At 48.6% G+C, this 24,172-nt stretch overlaps 2 protein-coding genes across 3 annotated transcripts in view; both read left to right on the plus strand.

Moving 5' to 3' along the window:
• FUS (FUS RNA binding protein) overlaps positions 1-12,856 on the plus strand; it is a 37,026-nt gene extending 24,170 nt beyond the window's left edge. Inside the window, exons 10-15 of one of the 2 annotated variants that reach the window (XM_033084537.1) lie at positions 1,267-1,396; positions 2,281-2,376; positions 6,146-6,254; positions 7,550-7,701; positions 11,344-11,485; positions 12,797-12,856. In XM_033084537.1, coding sequence (XP_032940428.1) covers positions 1,267-1,396; positions 2,281-2,376; positions 6,146-6,254; positions 7,550-7,701; positions 11,344-11,485; positions 12,797-12,836 — 669 coding nt within the window. In that variant the 3' untranslated portion in view covers positions 12,837-12,856. Of the gene's footprint in view, positions 1-1,266; positions 1,397-2,280; positions 2,377-6,145; positions 6,255-7,549; positions 7,702-7,749; positions 7,777-11,343; positions 11,486-12,796 lie in introns of those variants that run through there. The other variant, XM_033084538.1, reaches the window with a different exon arrangement.
• Positions 12,857-13,262: 406 nt separating this feature from the next.
• Positions 13,263-24,172, plus strand: part of LOC117010241 — a 32,351-nt gene continuing 21,441 nt past the window's right edge. The window contains exons 1-6 of the mRNA XM_033084534.2: positions 13,263-13,709; positions 14,920-14,952; positions 15,862-16,024; positions 18,847-19,163; positions 20,449-20,633; positions 21,531-21,827. Of these exons, the coding sequence (XP_032940425.1) occupies positions 13,631-13,709; positions 14,920-14,952; positions 15,862-16,024; positions 18,847-19,163; positions 20,449-20,633; positions 21,531-21,827 (1,074 nt within the window). The 5' untranslated portion in view covers positions 13,263-13,630. The remainder of the gene's footprint in view (positions 13,710-14,919; positions 14,953-15,861; positions 16,025-18,846; positions 19,164-20,448; positions 20,634-21,530; positions 21,828-24,172) is intronic.

Genomic DNA, 24,172 nt, shown 5'->3' on the forward strand with positions numbered 1-24,172 from the left:
CCCAGACCAACAAGAAGACGGGCCAGCCCATGATCCGTGTGAGGTCACTCACTGGTCACTCACTGGTCACTCAGAGGTCACTCACAGGTCACTCAGGGGTCACTCACTGGTCACTCAGGGGTCACTCACAGGTCACTCACAGGTCACTCAGGGTCACTCACAGGTTACTCACAGGTTACTCACAGGTTACTCAGTGCTCATTCTCCCCCCCAGACCAACAAGAAGACGGGCCAGCCCATGATCAATGTGAGGTCACTCAGGGTCACTCACTGGTCACTCAGTGGTTACTCACAGGTCACTCAGGGTCACTCACAGGTTACTCACAGGTTACTCACAGGTTACTCACCGCTCATTCTCCCCCCCAGACCAACAAGAAGACGGGCCAGCCCATGATCAGTGTGGGGTCACTCAGGGGTCACTCAGGGGTCACTCACAGGTCACTCACAGGTCACTCACAGGTCACTCAGGGGTTACTCAGAGGTTACTCAGAGGTTACTCACAGGTTACTCACAGCTCACTCTCCCCCCCAGACCAACAAGAAGACGGGCCAGCCCATGATCAGTGTGGGGTCACTCAGGGTCACTCACAGGTCACTCACTGGTCACTCACAGGTCACTCACAGGTTACTCACAGGTTACTCAGGGGTTACTCACAAGTTACTCACTGCTCACTCTCCCCCCCAGACCAACAAGAAGACGGGCCAGCCCATGATCAATGTGAGGTCACTCAGGGTCACTCAGGGGTCACTCACTGGTCACTCAGAGGTTACTCACAGGTTACTCACAGGTCACTCAGGGGTTACTCACAGGTTACTCACAGGTCATTTTCCCCCCAGACCAACAAGAAGAGTGACCAGCCCATGATCAGTGTGAGGTCACTCATGGTGTGGGGTCACTCAGTGGTCACTCAGGGTCACTCACTGGTCACTCAGTGGTTACTCACAGGTTACTCAGGGGTTACTCAGAGGTCATTCTCCCCCCAGACCAACAAGAAGATGGGCCAGCCCATGATCAATGTGAGGTCACTCAGGGTCACTCACAGGTCACTCACAGGTCACTCACAGGTCACTCAGGAGTTACTCACAGGTTACTCACAGGTTACTCACAGGTTACTCACAGGTCATTCCCCCCGCCAGACCAACAAGAAGACGGGCCAGCCTATGATCAGTGTGGGGTCACTCAGTGGTCACTCAGGGTCACTCACTGGTTACTCAGGGGTTACTCAGGAGTTACTCCCAGGTTACTCACCGCTCACTCTCCCCCCCAGACCAACAAGAAGACGGGCCAGCCCATGATCAATCTGTACACGGACCGTGAGACCGGCAAGCTCAAGGGCGAGGCCACCGTGTCCTTCGACGACCCGCCCTCGGCCAAGGCGGCCATCGACTGGTTCGACGGTGGGGACACCAAAATCCGCAGTTTTTAACCCAAAAAAATCCTTTTTTAAAACCCAAAATCTTCTTTTTTCAACCCAAAAAAATCTTCCTTTTGTAGTCCTAAAATTCTGAGTTCTTAACCCAAAAAAATCTCTCTTTGGGACTGAAAAAATTCCCCCTTCTTAACCCATAAATTCCCCTTTTTCGACCCAAAAGATCAATTTTTGGAACCCCAAAATCCTTTTTTAACCTAAAAATGTCCCATTTTTCAACCCAGAAAAACGTCCTTTTTGTAGTCCTGAAATTCTGGGGTTTTAATCTAAAAAATTCTGGGGTTTTAACCCAAAAATTTCCTTTTTTAACCCAAAAAAATCCGTATTTTATAACCCAAAAAAATGTCCTTTTTGTAATCCTGAAATTCTGGAGTTTTAATCAAAAAAATTTTTTCTTTGTAACTCCAAAATCGTCTTTTTTTAACCCCAAAAAATCTCTTTTTTAACCCAAAAAATCTTGTTTTTGTAACTCCAAAATCCTCCTTTTCCAACCCAAAAAATCATCTTTTTGTAATTTTACAACTCTGGGGTTTCACCCCAAAAAATCTCTTTTTTGTAACCCCAAAATCCTTGGTTTTTAACCCAAAAAATCCCCCCTTGGAACCCCAAAATCCTCCTTTTTCGACCCAAAAAATCCTTTTTTTTTAACCCAAAAAATCTTCTTGAAATCCTGAAATCCTGATTTTTTAACCCAAAAAATTCCCTTTTTTTAACACAAGATTTTGCATTTCAACCCAAAATTCCTCCAGTTTTTCTCCATTTTTCCTCCATTTCCCCATCCCCAATTTTTTCCCAATTTTTCCCCAATTTCCCCACCCCAATTTTCCCATTTTCACCGTTTTTCCCCCCCAGGGAAGGAATTTTCCGGCAATCCCATCAAGGTTTCGTTCGCCACGCGCCGCGCCGATTTCAGCCGGGGAGGCGGCGGCCGCGGCCGGGGCCGGGGAGGTGAGTCCCAAAATTCTCATTTTTCATCTCAAAATTCATCTTTGTAATCCAAAAATTCATCTTTTTAATCTCAAAGTCTTGTTATTGTATCCAAAAATCCCGTTATTCTATCCCAAAATCCCATTATTGTATCCCAAAATCCCCCAAATTTCCATTTTTCACCCCAAAATCCAGCTCAGGAGCCCCAAAATTCTCATTTTTCACACTAAAATCCCGTTATTGTATCCCAAAATCTTCCTTGTAACCCCAAATTTCTTATTTTTCATCCCAAAATCCAACTCAGGAACCCCAAAATTCATCTTTGTAACCTCAAAATTCTCATTTTTCACACTAAAATCCCATTATTCTATCCCAAAATCCCGTTATTGCATCCCAAAATCTTCCTTGTAACCCCAAATTTCTCATTTTTCACCCCAAAATCCAACTCAGGAACCCCAAAATTCATCTTTGTAACCCCAGAAAATCTTTTTATGCTATCCCAAAACTCTCATTTTTCACCCCAAAATCTTGTTATTGTATCTAAAAATCCCATTATTGTACCCCAAAATCCCATTATTTCATCCCAAAATCCTCATTTTTCACCCCAAAATTCACCTGAGGCCGTGGCCGGGGAGGTGAGTCCCAAAAACCCCAAAATTCACCCCAAAATTCAGCTTTGTAATCCCAAAATCCTTCTATTCTATTAAAAAATCTCATCATTGTGTCCCAAAATCCTCATTTTCCACCCCAAAATTCTTCTTTATAACCCAGAAATTCATCTTTTTAATCTCAAAATCTTGTTATTGTGTCCAAAAATCCCTTTATTTTATCCCAAAATCCTTTTATTCTATCCCCAAATCCTCGTTTTTCACCCCAAAATCCATCCTTGTAACCCCAAAATTCACCCCAAAATCCAGATCATGGACCCCAAAATCCTCATTTTTCACCCCAAAAATCTCCTGATTTCACCCCAAAATTCATTCAGGGCTGGGGAGGTGAGTCCCAAAATTCTCATTTTCCACCCCAAAATTCATCTTTGTAACCTCAAATTCATCCTTTTCATCCCAAAATCCTTTTATTCTGTCAAAAAATGTCATTTTTGTGTCCCAAAATCCTGATTTCTCACCCCAAAATCCCGTTATTCCATCCCAAAATTCTCATTTTTCACCCCAAAATTCATCTCAGGAACCCCAAAATCCTTTTAATGTATCCAAAAATCCCAATATTCTATTATTGAGTCCCAAAATCACCAAAATTCACCCCAAAATCTGTCCTTGTAACCCCATTCCAGGCTCTTTAAAGATAAGTTTTTTATTTTTACTAAAACTTCCATTTTTTTTCCATTTCATTCTCTACAATTACGAAATTTTAATTTTTTGAAACTTTTTACCAAAATCTGGTTTTTTCACCCAATTTTAAGTTTCCTAATTATGAAAATTTAACTTTTTACCAAAATTTGGGTTTTTTACCTCGTTCCAGTCTCTCTTCTGTCCTAATTATGAAATTTTATTTTTTTACCAAAATCTCTGTTTTTCACCCCAATTCATTCTCTGTAATTATGAAATTTTCTGGTTTTTACCAAAATATGCATTTTACACCCCAATCCAAAATTCTAATTTTTTACCAAAATCTGTTTTTTTCATCCCATTCCAGTTTCTCTCATTCCCAAAATTCTTTTTATTCCCAAAATCCCCATTTTTCATCCTAAATTTCCAGGTTCCCTAAATATGAAGTTTTAATTTTTTACTAAAATTTCCATTTTTTAATGTCTGTAATTACAAAAATTTAACGTTTTAAAAGAATGTGGTTTTTTCACCCCATTTCATTCTTTGCATAATTATGAAATATTAATTTTATTTTTTAATTTTTTACCAAAATTTGGGTTTTTCACCCCAATTCATTTCCTGTTAATTACGAAAATTTCATTTTTTACTAAAATTTGATTTTTTCACCCCAATCCAGGTCCCTAAATTACAAAGTTTTTGTTTTTTACCAGAATTTGTTTTTTTCTTCCCAATCCAGGTCCCATAATTATGAAATTTCTATTTTTTCTTAACCAATATTTGGGTTTTTCACCCGAATTAATTCTTTGTATAACTATGAAATTTTAATTTTATTTTTTAACTTTTTATGAAAATTTGATTTTCTTACCGTAATTGAGATCTTATAATTATGAAATTTGTATTTTTTTTTACCGAAATTTGATTTTTTCACCCCATTCCAGGTCCCATAATTATGAAATTTCTATTTTTTTTTTACCAAAATTTGGGTTTTTCACCCCAGTTCATTTCCTGTTGATTACAAAAATTTCATTTTTTACTAAAATTTGATTTTTTTACCCCAATTCCAGGTCCCATAATTATGAATTTTCTATTTTTTTTTACCAAAATTTGATGTTTTCTCCCCAATCCAGATCCCCAAATTACAAAAACTTCACTTTTTACCAAAATTTGATTTTTTCACCCCATTCCAGGTCCCATCATTATGAAATTTGTATTTTTTTTACCAAAATCCGATTTTTTCACCCCAGTCCAGATCCCCAAGTTACAAATTTTTCACTTTTTACCAAAATTTGGTTTTTTCACACCAATTTCAAGTCCCTAATTACAAAATTTTAATTTTTTTTAACCAAAATTTGGGTTTTTCACCCCAATTCATTTTCTGTTAATTACAAAAATTTCACTTTTTACCAAAATTTGATTTTTTCACCCCAATTCCAGGTCCCATAATTATGAATTTTCTATTTTTTTTTACCAAAATTTGATTTTTTCACCCCAATCCAGGTCCCATAATTATGAAATTTCTATTTTTTTTTACCAAAATTTGACTTTTTTCTCTCCAATCCAGATCTCCAAATTACAAAAACTTCACTTTTTACCAAAATTTGATTTTTTCACCCCATTCCAGGTCCCATCATTATGAAATTTGTATTTTTTTTACCAAAATTTGATTTTTTCACCCCAATCCAGATCCCCAAGTTACAAATTTTTCACTTTTTACCAAAATTTGGTTTTTTCACACCAATTTCAGGTCCCCTAATTACAAAATTTCAAATTTTTAACCAAAATTTGGGTTTTTCACCCCAATTCCAGGTCCCATAATTATGAAATATCTAAATTTTTTTTACCAAAATTTGATTTTTTCTGCCCATTCTAGGTGCCATAATTACAAATTTTTCACTTTTTACCAAAATCTCAATTTTTCACCCCATTTTCAGGTCTCATGATTATGAAATTTGTATTTTTTTTTACCAAAATTTGGGTTTTTCACCCCAATTCATTTTCTGTTAATTACAAAAATTTCACTTTTTACCAAAATTTGATTTTTTCACCCCAATTCAGGTCCCCAGATTACAAATTTCAATTATTTTTTACCAAAATTTGTTTTTTTCTTCCCAATCCAGGTCCCATAATTATGAAATTTCTATTTTTTCTTAACCAATATTTGGGTTTTTCACCCGAATTAATTCTTTGTATAACTATGAAATTTTAATTTTATTTTTTAACTTTTTATGAAAATTTGATTTTCTTATCCTAATTGAGATCTTATAATTATGAAATTTGTATTTTTTTTACCGAAATTTGATTATTTCACCCCATTTTCAGGTCCCATAATTACGAAATTTCTAAATTTTTTTTACCAAAATTTGGGTTTTTCACCCCAATCAATTTCCTGTTAATTACAAAAATTTCATTTTTTACTAAAATTTGATTTTTTCACCCCAATTCCAGATCCCCAAATTACAAATTTTTCACTTTTTACCAAAATTTGATGTTTCCCCCCAATCCAGGTCCCATGGGCCGGGGCGGTTTCGGCTCCGGCGGCTCCGGCGGCCGCGGGGGATTCACTGGAGGGGGAGGGGCCCAGCAGCGAGCGGGGGACTGGAAATGCCCCAACCCGTGAGTGGTTTATACTGGTTTGAACTGGTTTGTACTGGTTTGGACTGGTTTATACTGGTTTGGGACTGGGGCAGCGCTGGGTTATACTGGTTTGTACTGGGATAGACTGGGAGGGGCCCAGCAGCGAGCGGGGGACTGGAAATGCCCCAACCCGTGAGTGGTTCTTACTGGTTTATACTGGGTTATACTGGTTCATACTGGGTTATACTGGTTTGGACTGGTTTGGGACTGGGGCAGCGCTGGGTTATACTGGTTTGTACTGGTTTGTACTGGGTTATACTGGGTTATACTGGGTTATACTGGTTTGGGACTGGGGGAACACTGGGTTATACTGGTTTGTACTGGGTTATACTGGTTTGTACTGGGATAGACTGGGAGGGGCCCAGCAGCGAGCGGGGGACTGGAAATGCCCCAACCCGTGAGTGGTTTATACTGGGTTATACTGGTTTATACTGGTTTATAGTGGTTTATACTGGGTTATACTGGTTTGAACTGGTTTATACTGGGTTATACTGGGTTATACTGGTTTGAACTGGTTTATACTGGGTTATACTGGGTTATACTGGTTTGTACTGGGTTATACTGGTTTGTACTGGGATGGACTGGGAGGGGCCCAGCAGTGAGCAGGGGACTGGAAATGCCCCAACCCGTGAGTCCATACTGGTTTATACTGGTTTATACTGGTTTATACTGGTTCATACTGGTTTGGATTGGTTTGTACTGGGATGGGATCTGGGATGTGTGGCGTCATTGATGACGTCACTGATGACGTCACTGATGGATTGATGACGTCACAGGGCGTGTGAGAACACAGGGAATGGGTATGGGGAACTGGGATGGGATGGAGGGACTGGGATGAACTGGTTTGGACTGGGGTGGGATCTGGGATGTGTGTGACATCATCATTGACTGTGTGATGTCACCAATGACGTCACTGACACCTGATGACGTCATGGGGTGTCTGAGAACATGGGGAATGGCTCAGGGGAAGTGGGATGAACAGGAATGAACTGGGCTGGGATTGAGGGACTGGAAGGGACTGGGATGGACTGGTTTGTACTGGGATGGGATCTGGGGAGTGTGACGTCATCGGTGACAGGATGACGTCATTGATGATGTCATTTATGACATCACAGGGCGTGTGAGAACATGGGGGATGGCTCAGGGGAACTGGGATGAACTGGGATGGGATTGAGGGACTGGGAGGGACTGGGATGAACTGGTTTGTACTGGGATGGGATCTGGGGATGTATGACGTCACCGATGACGTCACTGACTGGTCGATGACGTCACAGGGCGTGCGAGAACATGAACTTCTCGTGGCGGAACGAGTGCAACCAGTGCAAGGCGCCCAAGCCCGAGGGGGGGCCCGGGGGGCCTCACCTGGGCGGGGGCGGGGCCGGGAAATACCCCGGGGGGGGCGGCCGAGGAGGAGGAAACCACATGGGTGAGTGAATATAGCACACCTGGGGACACCTGGGGGTACATAAACCACATGGGTGAGTGAATATAGCACACCTGGGGACACACCTGGGGGCACATAAACCACATGGGTGAGTGAATATAGCACACCTGGGGACACCTGGGGACACCTGGGCGGGGGCGGGGCCGGGAAATACCCCGGGGGGGGGCGGCCGAGGAGGAGGAAACCACATGGGTGAGTGAATATAGCACACCTGGGGACACCTGGGGACATCTAAAATACACCTGGGGACACCTGGGGGCACCTGGGGAATCCTAAAATACACCTGGGGACACCTGGGATCCGTTGGGATACACCTGGGATACACCTGGGGACACTTAAAATACACCTGGGGGTACCTGGGGGCAACCAAACCACATGGGTGAGTGGGAATGACACACCTGGGATACACCTGGGGATATCTGGGGACACCTGGGGATATCTGGGGACACCTGGGGACACCTAAAATACAACTGGGGATACCTGGGATACACCTGGGGACACCTGGGATACACTTGGAGGCACCCAAACCACATGGGTGAGTGGATGGAACACACCTGGGGCTACACCTGGGGACACTTGGGGACGTGGGGACTCCTAAAATACACCTGGGGACACCCAAACCACATGGGTGAGTGGGAGTGGGGCAGCTGGGCACACCTGGGGACAGCTAAAATACACCTGGGATACACCTGGGGACACCCAAACCACATGGGTGACTGGAGGTGACAATGTGACACACCTGGGGACACCTGGGGATATCTGGGATACACCTGGGGACTCCTAAAATACACCTGGGGACACCTGGATACACCTGGGGATACATGAAATACACCTGGGGGTACCTAAACCACATGGGTGAGTGGATGGGGCACACCTGGGCACACCTAAAATACACCTGGGGGCTGCTAAATCACAGCTGTGCTCACCTGTACACACCTGTACAGTCACACCTGTACAGTCACACCTGTACAGTCACACCTGTACACACCTGTACAGACACACCTGTACAGACACACCTGTACACACCTGAACTCACCTGTACACACCTGTACACACCTGTACAGACACACCTGTACAGACACACCTGTACACACCTGAACTCACCTGTACACACCTGTACACACCTGTACAGACACACCTGTACAGACACAGACACACCTGTACAGACACAGACACACCTGTACAGACACACCTGTACAGACACAGACACACCTGTACAGACACAGACACACCTGTACAGACACACCTGTACAGACACACCTGTACAGACACAGACACACCTGTACACACACAGACACACCTGTACACACCTGTACAGACACAGACACACCTGTACAGACACACCTGTACAGACACACCTGTACAGACACACCTGTACACACCTGAACTCACCTGTACACACCTGTACACACCTGTACAGACACACCTGTACAGACACACCTGTACACACCTGAACTCACCTGTACACACCTGTACACACCTGTACAGACACACCTGTACAGACACAGACACACCTGTACAGACACAGACACACCTGTACAGACACAGACACACCTGTACAGACACACCTGTACAGACACAGACACACCTGTACAGACACAGACACACCTGTACAGACACACCTGTACAGACACACCTGTACAGACACAGACACACCTGTACACACACAGACACACCTGTACAGACACACCTGTACAGACACAGACACACCTGTACAGACACACCTGTACAGACACACCTGTACAGACACACCTGTACACACCTGAAGTCACCTGTACACACTTGTTCTCACTTGTACTCACCTGTGCTCACCTGTACACACCTGTCCATGCTTGTGCTCACCTGTACACACCTGAATTCACCTGTTCTCACCTGAGCTCACCTGTTCTCATCTGTACACACCTGAACTCACCTGTGCTCACCTGTTCTCACCTGTATACACTTGTGCTCATCTGTGCTCACCTTGACACACCTGTTCTCACCTGAACTCACCTGTGCTCACCTGTACACACCTGAACTTACCTGTGCACACCTGAACTCACCTGCACACACCTGTTCTCACCTGTGCTCACCTGTTCTCACCTAAACTCACCTGTACACACCTGAACTCACCTGTGCTCACCTGAACTCATCTCCACACAACTGTACCCACCTGTGTTTACCTGTTCTCACCTTTACACACCTGTTTTCACATGTTCTCACCTGTGCTCACCTGCACACACCTGAACTCACTTGTACACACCTGTCCATGCTCACCTGTCCATACCTGTCTCCAGGTGGGTTCGAGGATCGCCGCGGCGGCCGCGGGGGCTTTGACCGCGGGGGGTTCCACACCTGTACACACCTGTACACACACAGACACACCTGTACAGACACACCTGTACAGACACACCTGTACACACACAGACACACCTGTACACACCTGTACAGACACAGACACACCTGTACAGACACAGACACACCTGTACAGACACACCTGTACAGACACAGACACACCTGTACAGACACAGACACACCTGTACAGACACACCTGTACAGACACAGACACACCTGTACAGACACAGACACACCTGTACAGACACACCTGTACAGACACAGACACACCTGTACAGACACAGACACACCTGTACAGACACACCTGTACACACACACCTGTACAGACACACCTGTACAGACACAGACACACCTGTACAGACACACCTGTACAGACACAGACACACCTGTACAGACACACCTGTACAAACACACCTGTACAGACACAGACACACCTGTACAGACACACCTGTACAGACACAGACACACCTGTACACACCTGTACAGACACAGACACACCTGTACAGACACAGACACACCTGTACACACACACCTGTACAGACACACCTGTACAGACACAGACACACCTGTACAGACACAGACACACCTGTACACACACACCTGTACAGACACACCTGTACAGACACAGACACACCTGTACAGACACACCTGTACAGACACACCTGTACAGACACAGACACACCTGTACAGACACACCTGTACACAGACACACCTGTACAGACACAGACACACCTGTACAGACACACCTGTACAGACACAGACACACCTGTACAGACACACCTGTACAGACACAGACACACCTGTACAGACACAGACACACCTGTACACACACACCTGTACACACCTGTACAGACACACCTGTACACACACAGACACACCTGTACAGACACAGACACACCTGTACAGACACACCTGTACAGACACAGACACACCTGTACACACCTGTTCACACCTGTACACACCTGTTCTCACCTGTCTGTTCTCACCTGTGGCCAGGTGGGTTCGAGGATCGCCGCGGCGGCCGCGGGGGCTTTGACCGCGGGGGGTTCCACACCTGCACACACCTGTACAGACACAGACACACCTGTACAGACACAGACACACCTGTACACACACACCTGCACACACCTGTTCTCACCTGTCTGTTCTCACCTGTGCCCAGGTGGGTTCGAGGATCGCCGCGGCGGCCGCGGGGGCTTTGACCGCGGGGGGTTCCACACCTGCACACACCTGTACAGACACAGACACACCTGTACACACCTGTTCTCACCTGTACACACCTGTCTCCAGGTGGGTTCGAGGATCGCCGCGGCGGCCGCGGGGGCTTTGACCGCGGGGGGTTCCGTGGCCGCGGCGGCGACCGCGGGGGATTCCGGGGCGGCCGAGGGGGAGGAGAGCGCGGCGGCTTCGGGCCCGGCAAGATGGACAGCAGGTGGGGCTGGGGGGAAAAACGGGGATTTGGGGAAAATGATAAAAATGGGGGGTTTGGGGGGATTAAAATGGGGGGTTTGGGGGTAAAAATTAAAAATGGGGTTTTTTGGGGGGAAAATGGGATTTTTTGGGGGGAAAATGGGATTTTTTGGGGGGAAAAATGGGATTTTTTGGGGGGAAAAAATGGGGTTTTTGGGAAAAATTAAAATGGGGGTTTGGGGGGAAAATGGGGATTTTGGGGGAAAAATGGGGATTTTGGGGGGGAAAAATGGGGATTTTGGGGGGGAAAAATGGGGATTTTGGGGGGGAAAAATGGGATTTTTTGGGGGGAAAAATGGGGATTTTTGGGGGGAAAAAATGGGATTTTGGGCAAAATTAAAAATGGGGGGTTTGGGGGGAATTAAAAATGGGGATTTTGGGGGGAAAATGGGATTTTTGGGGGGCAAAATGGGATTTTTTTTTGGGAAAAATGGGGTTTTGGGGAGTGAAAAAATGGGATTTTTGGGGAGAAAAAATGGGGTTTTTAGAAGAAATTAAAATGGGGAGTTTGGGGGAAATTAAAATGGGTTTGGGGGGAAAAATGGGATTTTTGGGGGGAAAAAGTGGGATTTTTTTGGGGGAAAATGGGATTTTTGGGGGGGAAAAAGTGGGATTTTTTTGGGGGAAAAATGGGATTTTTGGGGGGAAAAATGGGGATTTTGGGAGGGAAAAATGGGATTTTTGGGGGAAAAAATGGGGGTTTTGGGAAAAATTAAGATGGGGGTTTGGGGGGAAAAATAAAAACAAGAGTTTGGGGGGGAAAACTGTAAATGGGAATTTTGGGGAAAAATTTTAAAAAGGGAATTTGGCGGGGAAAATGGGGAGTTTGGGGAAAAAATGGAAATGGGGATTTGGGGGAGAAAAATGGAAAATGGGGATTTTGGGGGGAAAAATGGGGAGTTTGGGAAAAAACTAAAAATTAGGATTTGGGGGGAAAATGCCTAAAAATGGGGGTTTGGGGGGAAAAATAAAAATGGGGATTTTGGGGGCAATTAAAATGGGGAGTTTGGGGAAAAAATACTAAAAATGGGGATTTTGATAAATGAGAATTTGAGAGGGGGAAACGAATTTTTGGGGAAAAAAATAGAAATTTTGGGAAAAAATTGTAATTAAGGGGCAGAGATACAAAAATTTGGTGTGGGGGGAATCGGATTTTAATTTTAGGTGGGAAAATTTTGGGAATTTGGGGGAGATAAATCGGATTTTTAGGGGTTTTTTTGGGTGAAAAAATTGAAATTTTGGGTAAATTTTTTTGTTGTTGTTGTTTTTGCAGGGGTGACCACCGGCAGGACCGACGGGAGCGGCCGTACTGAGCCCCACCCCTTCCCCTCCCCCACCCCCGATTTTTTATTTGCCTGCCCCTCCCCCACCCCCCGCCCCTCCCCCCGCGGGCTCCCCCCGCTTTTAACCCGCCCCTCCCCCACAATAAAGGAATTTTGGGGGAAGGATCCGGGTTCTGATTGGTCGGGGATGGGCTCTGAGCTCATTAACGCGTTAATGAGGCGCTTCCGTTCATTAGGGGCTCATTAACGAGCTCGTTAAGCGCTGACGTCATCACGGGCGGAAATAATGGTGGGGGCCCTTTAAGGGAGCGGGGTGGGGCGGGTAATTTGCATAATGGGCGTGGTATAGCCATAAATGGATAGCGGGGCGTGGTTCCTACTGGAATATGCAGTGTGGGTGTGGTCTGCGGTGCTTAATTAGCATAAAGGGCGTGGCTTGTGAGGGTCATATATAGTGTGGGGGCGTGGATTGCGCTGCTGGATTAGCATAAGGGGCGTGGTTTGTGGGTTCATATATAGGGTGTGGGCGTGGTTTGCGCAGAGGGGCGTGGCCATGAAGGCGGCCAGGTACAGCGCGTACCTGCCCAGGTGTGCGGGAACAGCGATTTCCCACACAGGTGAGAGGAGGGGAGGCGGGAATACCTGCCCAGGTAGACGAGGCGTGGCCACAGCGCAGGTTCTGAGGGCAGGAAATGCCCGTCCAGGTGGCAGGGGTGTGTTGGCGGCCAGGTGAGATTCCGGCCAGGTGAAAGGGGAGTGGCCGCGTTGTTGTGAGGGGAAGGGGGGGGCCGGAAGGTGCCGGCGGCCACAGAGGCCCAGGAGCGATGAGGAGGCGGCGGCGGGAGCCGGGAGCGGAGCCCGGAGCGGGGCCGGTGCTGCTGCTGCTGCTGCTGCTGTTGGGAGGTGAGAACCGAGGGGTTTGAGGGGATTTAATGGGGTTTGGGGGGGTCCTGAGGGGATTTTTGGGGGTCCTGAGGGGATTTGTGAGAGGATTTGAGAGGGGATTTGAGAAGGATTTGTGAGGGGGTTTGGGCGGGAATCGTGAGGGGACTGGGGAAATCTGAGGGGATTTTAGAGATTCCTGAGGGGATTGAGGGTGTTTTAGAGGATTTGAGGGGGATTTGGGGAAGTCTTGAGAGGATTTAGGGGAGTCCTGAGGGGGATTTGAGAAGGATTCGTGAGGGGGTTTGGGCGGGAATCGTGAGGGGACTGGGGAAATCTGAGGGGATTTTAGGGATTCCTGAGGGGATTGAGGGTGTTTTAGTGGATTTGGGGGTTCTGAGGGGATTTTTGGGGGTCCTGAGAGATTTTGAGAGGGAATCCTGAGGAGATTTTGACGGGGAATCGTGAGGGGGTTTGGGCAGAAATCGTGAGGGGATTTGGGAAATCTGAGGAGATTTTGGGTGTCCTGAAGGAATTTTGGGGTCTCTGAAGGAATTTGGGGGGTCCTGAGGGAATTTTTGGGGGTCCTGAGGAGATTTGAGAGGATTTGAGAGGGAATCCTGAGGAGATTTTAACGGGGAATCGTGAGGGAATCTTGGAATCGTGAGGGGGTTTGGGCGGGAATCGTGAGGGGATTGAGGAAATCCGAGGAGATTTGGGGGGTCCTGAGGGGATTTTGGGGTGTCTGAAAAAATCTGGAGGTGTCTGAAGGAATTTTGGGGTGTCCTGAGGGGATTTTAGAAGGTTCTGAGGGGTTTGAGGGGAATTGTGAGGAGATTTTAACGGGGGATCCTGAGGGGGTTTGGGCGGCAATCGTGAGGGGATTGAGGAAATCCGAGGAGATTTTGGGTGTCCTGAAGGAATTTGGGGGTCTCTGAAGGAATTTGAGGGATCCAGAGGGAATTTGGGGAGGTCCTGAGGAGATTTTAGCGGGTTCTGACAAATTCTGGGGGGATTTAAGAGGGAATCCTGAGGAGATTTTAACGGGGGATCCTGAGGGGGTTTGGGCGGAAATCGTGAAGGGGTTTTGGGAAATCTGAGGGGATTTGGGGGGTCCTGAGGGAATTTGGGGGATCCTGAGGGGATTTTTGGAGTGTTCTATGACGTCATCACCCTCATGGGGTGTCCCCGAAGGTGACAATGACGTCATCACCTCCCCTGTCCCTCACAGGTCACTGGGGGGTGACAGCACAGGATGACACAGGTGAGGGGTCCCAGTTTTGGGGTTCCTTTAAGGTGAGGGATCCCAATTTGGGGTCCCATTTTGGGGGTCTCTTAAAGGTACAGCTCCCATTTTCTGGGGTTCCTTTAAGGGGAGGGGTCCCATTTTGGGGTTCACATTTTTGGGGGTCCCTTTAGGGGAGGGGTCCCAATTTTGGGGTCCCGTTTTGGGGGTTCCCTTAAAGGCACAGCTCCAATTTTTAAGGGGTTCCTTTAGGGGAGGGGTCCCAGTTTGGGGTCCCAATTTTGGGGTTTCATTAAGGGGAGGGATCCCAATTTTGGGGTCCCATTTTGGGGGTCTCTTAAAGGCACAGATCCCATTTTTTGGGGTTCCCTTAAGGGGAGGGGTCCTAATTTTAGGGCAGGGGTGCCAATTTTGGGGTCCCAATTTTGGAGTCCCATTTTGGGGGTCCCTTTAAGGGGAGGGGTCTCATTTTGGGGGTCTCTTAAAGGCACAGCTCCCATTTTTTGGGGTTCCCTTAAGGGGAGGGATCCCAATTTGGGGTCTCAGTTTTAGGGTGATCCCTTAAAGGCACAGTTCCCAATTTTGGGGATTCCCTTAAAGGCACAGCTCCCATTTTTGGGGGTTCCCTTAAGGGGAGGGGTCCCAATTTAAGGGCAGGGGTCCCAATTTTGGGGGTCCCAATTTTAGGGTCCCATTAAGGGGAGGGGTCCCCATTTTAGGGTCTCATTTTAGGGGTCCCTTTAAGGGCTGGGGTCCCATTTTTGGGGGTCCCATTAAGGGAGGGGTCCCATTTTGGGGGTCTCTTAAAGGCACAGCTCCCATTTTTTGGGAATTCCCTCAAACCCCCACCTCCCATTTTTTTCCCACCCCCCCCATTTTTTTTGGGCTGCCCCCCCTGACTCCCCCTCCCCCTTTTAACCCCCCCAGTGCCGTGTGGGACCCCCGTGCACCGCAGGGTGGTGGGGGGCTCGGGGGCGCAGGAGGGGCAGTGGCCCTGGCAGGTCAGCCTGGCCTTCAGGGGGCGCCACGTCTGCGGGGGGGCCCTGATCCACCCGGCCTGGGTGCTGACGGCGGCGCACTGCTTCCCTCCGTGAGTATCACCCCAAAATGTACCCTAAAATATCCCTGAAGTGTCCCTGAAATATCCCCAAAATATCCTGAAATTATCACAAAAATATCCTGAAAATATCCTGAAATTATCACCAAAAAATATCCCCCAAATTCCCCTGGGTGCTGACGGCTGCGCACTGCTTCCCTCCGTGAGTAACACCCCAAAATGTACCCCAAAATGTCCCCAAAGTGTCCCTGAAATATCCTGAATGTGTCCCTGAAATATCCTGAAATTATCCTGAAATTATCACCAAAAAATCCCCCAAATTGCCCTGGGTGCTGACGGCTGCGCACTGCTTCCCTCCGTGAGTAACACCCCAAAAAATATCCTCAATGTACCCCTAAATGTCCCCAAAGTGTCCCCAGAATATCCTGAAAATATCACAAAAATATCCCCAAAAAAATCTCAAAAATACAAAAAAAAAATCCTAAAAATGTCCCCAAAATATCCTGAAAATATCCCAAAAATATCCCAAAAATATCTCCAAAATATAAAAAAAATATTTTAAATAATCACAAATAATATCAAAATAATTCCCCAAAAATACCCCAAAAATATCCTGTAAATACACAAAAAATATCCCCCAAAAAATTAAAAAAAATCCCCAAAAAAATCGCCAAAATATCAAAAAAAATCCAAAAAAAATCACAAAAAATATTTTAAAAAATCCCAAAAATAACCCAAATAAATCAAAAAAATATCATAAAAATATCCTGAATATATCCCTGAAATTATCACAAAAATATCCTGAAAAAATCCCCCAAATTGCCCTGGGTGCTGACGGCTGCACACTGCTTCCCTCCGTGAGTATCACCCCAAAAAATATCCCAAATCTTTCCCCAAAATATTCCCAAAATGTCCCTAAAATATACTGAAAATATCATCAAAATATCCCCCAAAATATCCCAAATATATCCCAAAAATATCGTCAAAATAACATAAAAATATCACAAAAAATATCACAAAATATCCCCTAAATTCCCCCGAAATTCCCAAAATCCCCCCAAAATCCCTTAAACCTCCCCCAAATCCCCCAAAATCCCCCTCCCCAAATCCCATAAACCCCCCCAAACCTCCCCAAATCCCCCCTAAAATTCCCCAAATCCCCCCAAATCCTCCCCAAAACCCCCTCCCCAAATTCCATAAATTCCCCCAAACCTCCCCAAAATCCCCCCTAAATCCCATAAATTCCCCCAAATTCCCCTCAAGTTCCATAACCTCCCCCAAAATCCTCCCCAAATCCCCCAAAATCCCCAAATCCTCCAAATTCTCCATAAAAATCCCCCTAAATCCCCCCAAAATTCCCCAAATTTCTCCTTAAATCCCCCTAGATCTCCCCAAAATCCCCCTAAACCCCCTCCCCAAATCCCATAGACCCCCCCAAACCTCCCCAAATTCCCCCCCAAAATCCCATAAACTCCCCCTAAAACCCCCAAATCTCCCCTAAATTCCCCAAATCCCCCCTAAATCCCCTAAACCCCCCCAAAAAAATCCCCCTCAAATCCCAAAATCACCCCCACAAAATCCCCAAATCCTCCAAATTCTCCATAAAAATCCCCCTAAACCCCAAAATTCCCCAAATCCCCCCAAAATCCCCCAAATCTCCCTCCCCAAATCCCATAAATTACCCAAAATCCCCCCAAAATCCGCCCTAAATCCCATAAACCCCCCCTAAAATTCCCCAAATCCCCCTCCCCAAATCCCATAAATCCCCCCCAAACCCCATAAATTCCCCAAAACCCCCTGAATTCACCCCAAACCCCCCCATAAATCCTCCTCAAATCCCAAAATATCCCCAAACCCCCCACAACATCCCCCCTAAATCCCATAAATTCCCCCAAACCCCCTCCCCAAATTCCCAAGATTTTAAAATTCCCCCCAAATCCCCCCAAATTCCCCAAATCCTCCCCAAAATCCCCCCTAAATCCCCCCAATACCCCTCCTCAATTCCCAAAATCCCCCCCAAATCCCAAAATCCCCCCAAAAATCCCCCTTAAATCCCAAAATTCCCCCCAAAAATCCCCCTTAAATCCCAAAATTCCCCCCAAAATTCCCCCCAAATCACATAAATCACCCCAAAACCCCCCCAAACCCCCTCCCAAAATTCCCAAGATTTTAAAATTCCCCCCAAATCCCCCCAAATTCCCCAAATCCTCCCCAAAATCCCCCCTAAATCCCCCAAATACCCCTCCCCAAATCCCAAAATCCCCCCAAAAATCCCCCTTAAATCCCAAAATTCCCCCCAAAAATCCCCCCCAAATCCCATAAATCCCCCCTAAAATTCCCCAAATCCCCCCAAAATCCCCCCAAAAATCCCCCTTAAATCCCAAAATTCCCCCCAAAAATCCCCCCCAAATCCCAAAATCACCCTAAAACCCCCCCAAACCCCCTCCCAAAATTCCCCAAATCCCCCCTAAATCCCCCAAATCCCCCCTAAATCCCATAAATCACCCCAAAAAATCCCCATCAAACCCCAAAATCTCCCCCAAAATCTCCAAATCCTCAAAATTCTCCATAAAAATCCCCCTAAAATCCCCCCTAAATCCCATAAATTCCCCCAAATCTCCCCAAAATCCCCCCTAAATCCCCCATAAAATCCCCAAATCCCCCTCAAATCCCAATATCCCCCCCTAATCTCCCCCAATCCTCCAAATTCTCCATGAAAACTCCCCCAAATCCCATAAATTCCCCCAAAACTTCCTCCTAAATCCCCTAAATCCCCCTCCCAAAATTCCCAAAATTTTTAGATTTCCCAAATTTTACCCCCAAACTCCCCAAATTCCTTTCGTGTCCCCCCTTAGGGACAACCCCCTCCCCGAGTACCGCGTCACCCTGGGGGTGCTGCAGCTGCTGTCCCCTCCCCCCGAGGCCCAGGTCAGGGCCGTGTCCTCTGTCACCATCCACCCGGCCTATCGCGACTATCGCGACGATCGCGACGGCGCGGCCGAGCCGTGGCCGGGGGGGGGGAACGTGGGCGGGGACCTGGCGCTGGCCCGGCTGCACCCCCCCGCGCTCCTGACGCGCTTGGTACGGCCCGTCTGCCTCCCCGCCGCCGCCGTCACCTTTGACCCCGGCAGCAACTGCACCGTCACCGGCTGGGGACACGTGCGGACAGCGGGTGGGGACACTGGGGGGGACTGGGAGGGGAATGGGGGGGACTGGGATGGAACTGGGAGGGACTGGGAGGGACTGGGAGGGACTGGGAGGGACTGGGAGGGTCTGGGGGGAACTGGGAGGGGATTGGGGGGGACTGGGGGGGATTGGGAGCGACTGGGAGGGACTGGGAGGGACTGGGAGGGACTGGGAGGGGATTGGGATGGACTGGGGGGGACTGGGATGGAACTGGGATGGACTGGGAGGGAGTGGGAGGGAGTGGGAGGGACTGGGACAAACTGGGAGGGGATTGGAAGGGACTGGGATGGACTGGGGACACCAGGGAAGGGTTGGTGACACTCACGTGACACTCAGGTGACCAGGATGGGTTTGGGGACACCCAGGTGACACTCGGGACAGTCACGTGACACTCAGGTGACACTGAGGACACTCACTTGACACTCACGTGACACTCAGGTGACCAGGATGGGTTTGGGGACACCCAGGTGACACTCAGTGACACTCAGGTGACACTGAGGACACTCAGGACAGGGTTGGTGACACTCAGGTGACACTCACGTGACAGTCACGTGACACTCAGGTGACCAGGATGGGTTTGGTGACACCCAGGTGACACTCGGGACAGTCACGTGACACTCAGGTGACACTCAGCACACCCAGGTGACACTCAGGTGACACTCAGCACACTCAGCACGGGATTGGTGACACTCAGGTGACACTGAGGACACTCAGGTGACACTCAGGTGACCAGGATGGGTTTGGGGACACCCGAGTGACACTCAGGTGACACTCAGGATGGGGTTGATGACACTCAGGTGACACTCAGGGGACACTCAGCACACCCAGGTGACACTCAGCACAATCACGTGACACTCAGGTGACACTTGGTTGACACTCAGTGACACTCAGGACAGGGTTGGTGACACCCAGGTGACACTCAGCACACTCAGGTGACACTCAGGTGATACTCAGCACAATCACGTGACACTCAGGTGACACTCAGTGACACTCAGGACAGGGTTGGTGACACTCAGGTGACACTCAGCACAATCACGTGACACTCAGCACAATCACGTGACACTCAGGTGACACTCAGTGACACTCAGGTGACACTGAGGACACTCAGGACAGGGTTGGTGACACCCAGGACAGGGTTTATGACACTCAGCACACCCAGGTGACACTCAGGTGACACTCAGCACAATCATGTGACACTCACATGACACTCAGGTGACACTCAGCACACTCAGGTGACATTTGGTGACACTCAGCGTCCCCCTGTCCCCCAGTGCCGCTGCCACCCCCGCGGACGCTGCAGCAGCTGGAGGTGCCACTGCTGAGCCAGCGCCACTGTCACTGTCTGTACGGGCTGGGGACATCGGGGACATCGGGGACAGGGACAGAGGGGCTGGGGACACCCGCCCGTGACACCATCTGCGCTGGCTTCCCACAGGGACAGCGCGACGCCTGCCAGGTGGGTGACACCTGTGACAGCGATGTCACCTCTGTGACAGCGATGTCACCTCTGTGTCCCCTCGGTGTCCTCAGTGTCTCTGTGTGTCCCCTCATTGTGCTCAATGTCCCCTCGATGTCCCCAAATCCCCAGTGTCCCCTCTATCCCCTCTGTCACCGATGTCCCTGTGTGTCACCTCAGTGTCCCTGATGTCCCCTCTGTCCCCTCATTGTCCCCAATGTCCTCCCTGTGACACCGGTGTCACCTCCCCCCATGTCCCCTCTGAGCCCTCCCCGATGTCCCTCAGTGTCCCCTCAGTGTCCCCAATGCCCTCAATGTCCCCAATGTCCCCTCAGTGTCACCAATGTCCCCTCAATGTCCCCAACCCCATCAATGTCCTCAGTGTCCCCAAATCCCCTCAGTGTCCCCTCAGGGTCCTCAATGTCCCCAATGTCCCCAATCCCTTCAATGTCCCCAATGTCCCCAATGTCCCCTCAGTGTCACCAATGTCACCTCAGTGTCCCCAGTGTCCCCAGTCCCCTCAATTTCCCCTCAATGTCCCCAATCCCCTGCATGTCCCCAGTGTCCCCTCAGTGTCCCCAATGTCCCCTCAATGTCCCCAAATCCCCAGTGTCCCCTCAATGTCCCCAGTGTCCCCAAACCCTCAATGTCCTATCAGTGTCCCCAATGTCCCCAAACCCTCAATGTCCCCTCAGTGTCTCCAATGTCCCCAATGTCCCCAATCCCCTCAGTGTCCCCTCACTGTCCCCAATCCCTTTAATGTCCCCAATCCCCTGGATGTCCCCAGTGTCCCCAAACCCTCAATGTCCCCTCAGTGTCCCTGATGTCCCCAAATCCCCTCACTGTCCCCAACCCTCTGGATGTCCCCAGTGTCCCCAATGTCCCCTCTGTCCCCAGGGTGACTCCGGCGGTCCCCTGTCCTGCCAGCTCGGTGGCACCTGGCACCTGGCGGGCGTGGTCAGCTGGGGCGACGCCTGCGGTGTCCCCGCCCGCCCCGGCGTCTACACGGCCGTGTCCCCTCACCTGGCCTGGATCCTGTCCCTTGTCCCCGAGCTGTCCCCGCGCCACCCCCCCCCCAACGTCCCCAAGGCCACCCCCGAGCCCCCCCGGGGGGACGGGGACCCGTGTGACATCGGGGACATCCCCCCGGGGTGGCCGCGGCCGCTGGACACGGGGGTGGGACAGGGGGGGATGGGGGGGGTTGGGGACACGGGGGTGGCACCGGGGGGGACACCGGGGTTGGTGCTGGTGGCACTGGGGGGGGTCCTGGGCTGGGTTTTGGGGTGAAAATCCCAAATTTGGGGTGAAAACGAGGAAAAATGGGTTTTTAAAAAGGCCAAAAATTGGTAAAAAATGGATGGGGGGGCCCTAAAAACGGGGAGGGGACCCAGAACTGGGGAAGGGACCCAAAAATGGGGGAGGGGACCCCAAAATCTCCACGGGGGGGCGGAGTGGAGCGTCCCTGGGAACCCCAAAAACCCCAAAAATAATAAAAAATGTGCAAAAAAATACTGTTGTCATATTTAACTTCAATTCCTAAAATTACCGTAATTACCAGTTTGGGGTCACTGGGGTGGACTGGGAGGGGATTGGGAGGGCACTGGGAGGGACTGGGAGGGCACTGGGAGGGACTGGGATGGACTGGGAGGGACTGGGAGGGGTTTTGGGGGCACTCAATTTTTGAAATTACAGTAATTACCATAATTTGGGTGATCGCGGCAATACACGGTAAATTACGGTACCGCGGATACATACGGTAAATTACGGTACCGCGGAGATATACTGTAAATTACGGTACAGCGGATATATACGGTAAATTACGGTACCGCGGAGATATACTGTAAATTACGGTACCGCGGCTATATACTGTAAATTACGGTACCGCGGATATATACGGTAAATTACGGTACCGCGGATATATACTGTAAATTACGGTACCGCGGATATATACGGTAAATTACGGTACCGCGGCGATATACGGTAAATTACGGTACCGCGGCTATATACGGTAAATTACGGTACCGCGGCTATATACTGTAAATTACGGTACCGCGGCTATATACTGTAAATTACGGTACCGCGGATATATACTGTAAATTACGGTACCGCGACTATATACGGTAAATTACTGTACCGCGACTATATACGGTAAATTACGGTACCGCGGCTATATACTGCAAATTACGGTACCGCGGAGATATACTGTAAATTACGGTACCGCGGCTATATACTGTAAATTACGGTACCGCGGATATATACTGTAAATTACGGTACAGCGGATATATACTGTAAATTACGGTACCGCGGAGATATACGGTAAATTACGGTACCGCGGCTGTATACGGTAAATTACGGTACCGCGGCGATATACTGTAAATTACGGTACCGCGACCATATACGGTAAATTGCGGTACCGCGGATTTATACGGTAAATTACGGTACCGCGGCTATATACGGTAAATTACGGTACCGCGGATATATACGGTAAATTACGGTACCGCGGCTGTATACGGTAAATTACGGTACCGCGGCGATATACGGTAAATTACGGTACCGCGGCATTACGCGTTTAACCGTTTTCCCTCTTTTTCTCCCCAAATTTTCTCTTCCCAGTATTTTTTTTAAATTTATTTTTTCAATTTTTTCAGGATTTTTAATTTAAATTTAAATTTAATTTAATTTATTTTTATATTTTATTTTTATTTTTAATTCTATTTTTATTTTTAACTCTTTTTTCCCCCCCAAATTACCGTAATTATTGTAATCACCGCAATTACCTCGGCGGTACGCGCGTAATTACGGTAGCGGCCTAGAGACGGCGCCGGAAGTTCTCGGTAACCATAGAGACGGAACCGGAAGTGCTCAAGAACCATGGAGTCGCTGCCGGAAGTGCTCAGGAGGCCTGGAGCCTGACCGGAAGTCTTCCAGAAACATAGAGAGGACGCCGGAAGTGTTCCAATACCATAGAGTTTGCGCCGGAAGTGCTCCGGAACGATAGAGTCTGTGGCGGAAGTCCTCCAGAAGCATAGAGAGGGCGCCGGAAGTGCTCCGGAACCATGGAGAGGACGCCGGAAGCGCTCCTGAGGCATCGAGCATTACAGGAAGGCCTCCGGAATTATAGCGAGAGGTCTGGAAGGCCTCTGGAACCATAAAGAAGGCGCCGGAAGTGCTCCGAAGGCCTTGAGCCTGACAGGAAGTCGTTCAGAACCATAGAGAGGGAGCCGGAAGTTCTCAGGCACCATAGAGACGTTGCCGGAAGTCTTCCAGTAGCATGGACCGGAAGCCGGAAGTTCCTAGCAACCATAGAGACAGCGCCGGAAGTCCTCCAACACCATAGAGATGGCGCCGGAAGTGTTTCGGAACCATAGAGATTGCGGCGGAAGTGGCCCCCCCGAACCATAGAGACTGTGGCGGAAGTCCTCCAGAGCCATAGAGAGACCGCCGGAAGTGCTCTGAGACCATAGAGAGGCGGCCGGAAGTGCTGTAGCGGCACGGAGCCTGACCGGAAGTCCTCCAGAGCTATTAATTACCTGCATTAC

This window comes from Catharus ustulatus, chromosome 40 (assembly GCF_009819885.2).
Source record: "Catharus ustulatus isolate bCatUst1 chromosome 40, bCatUst1.pri.v2, whole genome shotgun sequence".
NCBI classification, from domain to species: domain Eukaryota; kingdom Metazoa; phylum Chordata; class Aves; order Passeriformes; family Turdidae; genus Catharus; species Catharus ustulatus.